At 36.5% G+C, this 6,793-nt stretch overlaps 1 protein-coding gene across 1 annotated transcript in view; it reads right to left on the bottom strand.

Moving 5' to 3' along the window:
- Window positions 1-2,396: 2,396 nt before the first annotated feature.
- AUH (AU RNA binding methylglutaconyl-CoA hydratase) overlaps window positions 2,397-6,793 on the bottom strand; it is a 100,899-nt gene continuing 96,502 nt past the window's right edge. The window contains exons 8-10 of the mRNA XM_088537093.1: window positions 5,528-5,578; window positions 3,761-3,808; window positions 2,397-2,933 (exon numbers count right to left, since the gene is read on the bottom strand). Of these exons, the coding sequence (XP_088393219.1) occupies window positions 2,856-2,933; window positions 3,761-3,808; window positions 5,528-5,578 (177 nt within the window). The 3' untranslated portion in view covers window positions 2,397-2,855. The remainder of the gene's footprint in view (window positions 2,934-3,760; window positions 3,809-5,527; window positions 5,579-6,793) is intronic.

Raw genomic sequence — 6,793 nt, 5'->3', positions numbered from 1 at the left:
GTGCATTCAACAAACTTGCTTCTGGTTAGATGAAACAGAGGGAACTACTGGTAAAACAGCTACACGACACATGCGAGTTAAGAGCGGCTCTGGAAGAGTTCAAAGTTCACATATACGAACCCTGAATTACAACTATAAGCAATTTTCTGTAAACTCACATAAATTTCAACAATTCGGCAAATGGCTCTGCAAATATAAAACAAAAACAAAAAAAAATATGGTACAACATCCTCAAGAGATAACTTCCATTACACAAGCTCAAAATAAATAAAACAAGAAATTTCTTAGGAGCAGGTGAAATGCTCAAAAGCAACAAATTGACTTAAGTCATTCAGACAGTTCTGAAAATTTTATCCAGAAACTTAGTAAATTTAGTGAGAACTAACTTCAATGACTGAGAAAATATTAACATATTCATAAACCAAAAGCTAAAATATGGGTCATCCTGCATTCATACAGTATTTCTGCACAAAACACACAATTTCGAGGCAATAATAAGTTGCACTTGCACTTAGACCACTGGGAGTGGATCAGCTCAAGGAAAGACCATCTCCCCAGCACTCAGCTCAGTAGTGAAGGGCAGAGGAACCCACGATTCACCTGAGCTTGGTGGAAGCAGGAGGAAATGCTGCTATGCCTGGGAATCCTGAAAACCTCTTCCAGGGAACCAGCTGCGATCAGGGGACACTTGCTCATGAAGTCCTCTGGAAAAAGGCATGACTTTTTATAAAGAACTGGACCTGCAGAGCCTTAACACTTAAAGGAGGATAATTTTTATAAGGAGAAGTTAGGCTCTCCAAAAGCATTTCTTTCACAAATCTCCCTGCTTTGGAAGCAGAATTCTAATACTGCTATTGCTCATGAGCACTGCAGTCATCATAACGTTATTTACTCAGTAACAAAGACAATAATTGCTAGATATCATCTTTTTCTATATTATTGTTCCTTTACTATTGTTCCAATATCATTAATAAGTACCTTTAAAGATTGTCCGATTGATGTGCACTTTGTGATAACATTCAGACTTCAAAGTTGACTTCAAAGAAGGGACTCAAATTGCCACACAACGTGACAGTGTATTCTCCTAAGAAAAAGGAATGGAAAGAAGCACTATGACAGCAAGACTATCTTCTGAGATCAAAACTAGTTAAAAGTACATATTTACACAGGATGTTGAACAGCACAATTTCATGCCATAGCGTTTAATGCCATTTGATTTTTTAAATAGACATTCTCAGAAGTTAATCAGCTCTTGTTAGAAAACCAGAGGCAGCTCAATAGTCAAACTGTATATCAAAGTTATGAAACATAAACCAGTCAGCACACACTTAATATTTTTTTTGCCATTAACATAATTATTTCCTACTCACTAAAAATGAAAATGACATGTTAGCATTTCAAAAACAGGAGAAAATGACCCTCTAGGCTTTATATGACTATCAAAACAAGCGTTGGTACTTTATTTGCAAATTATCATGCATGAAATGATCGACTCAGCAAGTTTACCAGTCAACAAAGTGTGTGCTCTACCAGTTCTGATCAATTTACATGTAAAGATACATCTAAATATGAATTTAAATGAGTTCTTGTCATTTCACGTTGATCAGCTGCTTTATCACCACAGATATGGACAGTGACCATAGTTAATGTTGCAGAAACAGCACAGCGTGCATGAGTTTCATTAGACAATAGCGGGCACATACAAAGGAATTTGTTTTCATATAAAAAAGATAGTCTCCGACCGCCAAACCATGTTTTTTTTCCAGTCAGTTTAAAAAAACCACTTTCTAAGAGGCCATTTCCTAGTATTTGCTGTATAAACCACAACTACAGTAAATACACATTATGTATCATAATAGTCTTCTCACTTCATAATCTACTGGATCTCTCACTCCAAGTAGGAAAACAACACAGAGGCCTCCATCAAATAAAAAGAACCATCAGTTTTAGCCCTCTTGTACAGAAACATACATTATTAGAACCTGCGAAACCACTACTTTAGGGCTGAAGATAATTCTTGCTTTAACAGTGTATTAGTCACATCCCTGCACTGAGAAACCTTGAAACATATCAAAAATTTAAAATAACAGGGGCAAGTGAAATAAAACTCCTTCATAGCAGACAGCAGATCATATTTTGCAAGAATGTAAGACAAAACTGATTTTAACTTACAAGAATATATAATTAAAGGCCAGCCTCAAAAATGTCTTTATGTAATACAATTAAATGAACATAATGGCAACGACTTCATCAAAAGGACATCATTATGTGCTATTCTTAAAGCTAATTTCATTTTACTTATAATAGCCTAAGATAGATAAATAAAGCTTAACATTTTCCAAACAATAATCCTTTTCATTTCCCTTAGCTTTATTAATAAGGTACATATTCAGCTGGAATATTCAAATATATTTTTTACTGATATACAGAATCATTTGTAATGCATATTTGGTACAATTCCTTTTTTTGGTGTATAGAAGTCACTTTTATTTTGATAAAATGATAGAGTAGACTTACACTTAACATCACATACAGGCTTTGTCTATATAAAGAATTTACGGAGCTCTTTTGCTTGTGGAATGGTAAATTTCATACATATGAAATTTTTAAAATGCTGCATGAGCCTGTGACCTTGCCAATATACACAGCAACCTTTAGAAACCGCAGTGACCATGAACTGATGCACATACAGCTATCGGGGTCCAGTATCTGGGCACATTCAAAATGCTGCAACTCCAGTATGATTTGCTTTTACTTTGGTGGCTGTGATATTCCAGGTACTGATGCAAAGTGCACCTTAGCAGTCCTCCTAGGAGGACGTTTATCCCCATGCATTTTAAAGGCATTTGCTTCTTCTATTCTCCCTTGTAGCGAGGAGGTCTTTTCTCCTTAAATGCAAGAAGACCTTCAATTCTATCTTTTGTTGGAATAGTCTGCAAAGAGCAGAGTAATGTTTTGTTATTGACGGCAAAAATAATATCATAAAAATGTTTTCCTACAAATACATACATATATATTTCCTACAAATCAAACATACAGAAATGAAAATTTCAATATATATTTAGCTATCTGGAAGTGCCAGATTCTTAGTTAGCACAACACTGAAAAACAGTTTGGGAGAAGAAGGGGCAACTTTCCTCTGAGCAGAGAACAATGAGAACAACCCTAAGGCTTGTCACTTTGTTTATGTGGGATTTTTTTAGGTTATTAATCAGATTACCATATGCTTTACTTGACTGTCTCCAGTGCTAATGATTCTTTTGCCAAGATCAAAAATCTGTCTGCATGTCCATGAACATAAAAACTGCAGACATTTTATCTGCACATTTTGTTGGCAAAGAGGTTTGTCTTGATTTTCCCATGGTTAGCACACATGCCATTAGTGGCATATATTAGCGAAGCATGCTTCACACCATTTCACACTAAACCAACACAAAGAAACGGTAAAGCAGTTCTTGGGCTAGATGCATGACAATACATGGCTGCCTAGATACAGGGATGACAATGCTTCATTCCTTTTTCCTGGATCTTCCTTGAAAAGAAGATGTTCTTAACGTAAACTATACCTCCTTCTTTAAATTTCTTTTTTTTTTTTAAAAAAAGAGAGCAAATAGAAGCAATGACTGAATACAACACCAAAATATTTGAAGAAGAAATCAGAATGCAATTTCAAGTCATATTTTTTCAAGTTGTATTTATGCATATATTTCACAACAGGCTCCAACAAACCCTGTTTTGTGGTGGTTTCTGAGTTACATACCTGAGCGTAACAAGCTTCTTCAATTGCTAAACCGGTTACTAAGTCCACCTGAGCAAAAGGAATAAAATACTTCTAAGAGCACATTTTTGTACACTTAGTATACACTCCATTTCCTGATAGCAAGCTTAAATACTGTACTGTTATTTGCCAAATACTGAAACACTTTTACAAATTCCTTCTACACTGCTTTAACCCAGAAATACTTCACTAGCATGCAGTGAGAGTGGTTAGTGATTTTAACAGTTTCCTTATTCTGCAACATTATCAAAGGAATGCACATTTTTCACTTCATCCATACTAAAAACCATTAGCTAGCTGCATGTTTGCAATCATTTCAGTTATGAAGATTAAGTTTATTGAATAATAATTTAAAAATTGGTTCTGAAATAAGCATCTTTATAACTTAATGTGATGCAAAAAAATAAACATAAATTCAAGTTTATACATACACACATATAAAAAAAATGAGGCCATTGGTAATTCCGTACAATCACACAGATCTGATATATTTTTTTCAAGTGTTGGTGTAAGAAGTTGAACTTTCTCCTCAGTGCTTGTCTGCCTTTCCTAGGCACCCCAGCAGCTGCAGGACAAAGCAGCTTTCCAAATGGGCACTGCAGAGACTGCAGCTATCGTGGTGCAGCCTACAAGCCGTTGGCCAAGGCGGGAGAAGCAGTCACAAATGGGCTGAGCAAGCATTTGGCCTGACTGGTTTTGATACAGGACATCTTGTCTTGGGGACTCAGCATTAAACCAGATAAACATTCAGAGTTCTTTCAACCCCATCTTCCCTAGTCCTAAAGCCTGCAGCTCTGGTTCATTATGTCTGGTAGTTAGACAATTCAGCTTGCAGCCTTTTGAATCCTGGGTACCACTGAAACAGATCTTGAATTCCATCATTACTTGCTGTTTGAACTTAATGAACAAATTCTTCTCACAACAGCATCTGAGTTTGGTCCTCGGGGCAAAAGTCAATGGTCGTGTGCTCTCCTGAACTCAGTTATATCAATGTTGCTTATGAGCCTTAAACCTTAAATGGCACTTGCTGGGTTCAGCTTTTGCATGTGAAACGATCCCCTTTCCCTTGTTCCAGACTGAACTATACACTGTCCCAGTGCAAGAACTTACGCATGTGCTTAACTTTAAATAGAAATAGTCCTGCTGATCTCAGCAAGATGATTCACAAGACTAAAGTAAAACACATGTCCAGATGTGTTCAGGGCTGGGTTTTAATGAGCTATACAGCTAGGTCAGTAATGTTCAAGGAGTCGCAACTGATCTGAAATTAGATTCCCAGTATAATTTTAACACTAGCCTGTATTAAGTTATTTAAAAGCAATAAAACACCTTTTTATCTTTAAACAGTTGTTACTTAAACAACAGTCATAGTCTTGACAGACTGCTGAGTATCACTTTGTGGATTTTTTTTCTTCACAGCATTTGAAGTAAAACTTATTTATAGTGGTTCACATTTACTTTCTATATTAATAATTAACAGAGTGCACTACTCCCTGACAGCTGTGGGGTTACTATGCCTTGTTATGGAAATGTCCAAACAGCATCAGCTCTACTCTCAGGAATCTGAAATCAATAAACACAGACATAAAAAAACACATTTATCTTGAAAGATACTTTTTGGCCAGTTATATAGATTTTGAAAGACTACACATGGAGAAACTGAAAGCTGGTGCAGGAAGAAATATCACTACAGCAAGCCTGTTGCCACCCTAACTTCTACAAGCTACTATGAGAAGTATAGATCCTTACCTCCATTCCCTGATTGATAGCCAGTTTTGCAGCTCTCATGGCTAGAGGTCCCTGAAATAAAACAAAAAGCTGGTTTGCATGTCATCAGATTTTACCAGATCATGCTGTGAAGAGTCTGCACATCTGTGTTGTTATATTGGGGCCTTCTGGACTTTGTACTTTTATTAAATAGGTAGCACGTAGGTCAAATTATCTGCCTATGGTAGGTATTTTCCTCCAAAGGGATGTTTACGACATTGAGAAAAGGTGAAAGAAACACACAGTTTTTGAAAGAGCTAAGCCACAGTTGTGTGCTGGGTTTATTTTTCAACGATTCACTTCCACTTCACTTATGTCACAATTGCTCAATACCTTTCAGAACAAGGCCTAAAGGATATTGTAGGGCTTCATACAATCAATCCTGAAATGTCCTAATTACCATAGAATGAAGAGAAATGAAACGATGGGAAAATGAAAAGAACAGCTTAAAACCTAAAGTAAGCAGCTGCAAAGTCTGTATTGGAGAAGTTATGATCAACTCAGTTGCTTGCAGAAGAGAAGAAGAGCGCAGAGATAGCTCCAGCTTCTCCATCTGCCGCACAGGTCAGTCATTTAGTCATATACCTGTTGTGGGCATCATCTTCTGAACATACACACATTGCTTTGAGGACACGGCCTGTTGCTTTGGAGAAAGGCAAATGCAGACTCTTTAGTGGTGATATGGCACTGTACTTGGGTGAGTTGCCCATGCTTCAGAGCTTTCCATGCGTTTTGGAACTGCTTTCAATGTGAAGCTGTAACTCTAAATCAACATCCCAGAACACAGTGTAAAAAATTGTGTTTTATTTTTCATGTTCATCTTTCTGGAAGAGTTTTCAAAACACAAATAATCAATGTTAAATGCTGTGTTTCATCTGTAACATTACCCACTCAGAATGGAAAGATTTTGTTGTTACACTTGTGATTCAAATAAAGCGGTTTCCTAATTATTTTCTTTAGTACTACCTACTATGGATTTCCCACATAGGAATCTTCAGCTGAAAATTAAGTTTATCAATAGTTCAAAACTCACGTTCCTATCCTGAAGAAAAAAGTTTGCACTGCATGGCAGTAAAGCAACTTGTAGCAGATGGTTATTACAAGGATTCCCACAAGGATTGTAGTTAAATTTCTTATTAAAATTATTAAGTTCTCAAGCATGAGACTTCAGCAAATCCCCTTTACTTACATGTTACCTGGGAAGATGATGACAAACCTGTGTTATATTACAGGTCAGAGAAGGAAATA

This window comes from Tinamus guttatus, unplaced genomic scaffold (assembly GCF_059628265.1).
Source record: "Tinamus guttatus ecotype Peru unplaced genomic scaffold, ASM5962826v1 Tinamus_guttatus_pri_ptg000727l, whole genome shotgun sequence".
NCBI lineage: Eukaryota > Metazoa > Chordata > Aves > Tinamiformes > Tinamidae > Tinamus > Tinamus guttatus.
This window is presented reverse-complemented; position numbering and strand designations above follow the sequence as displayed.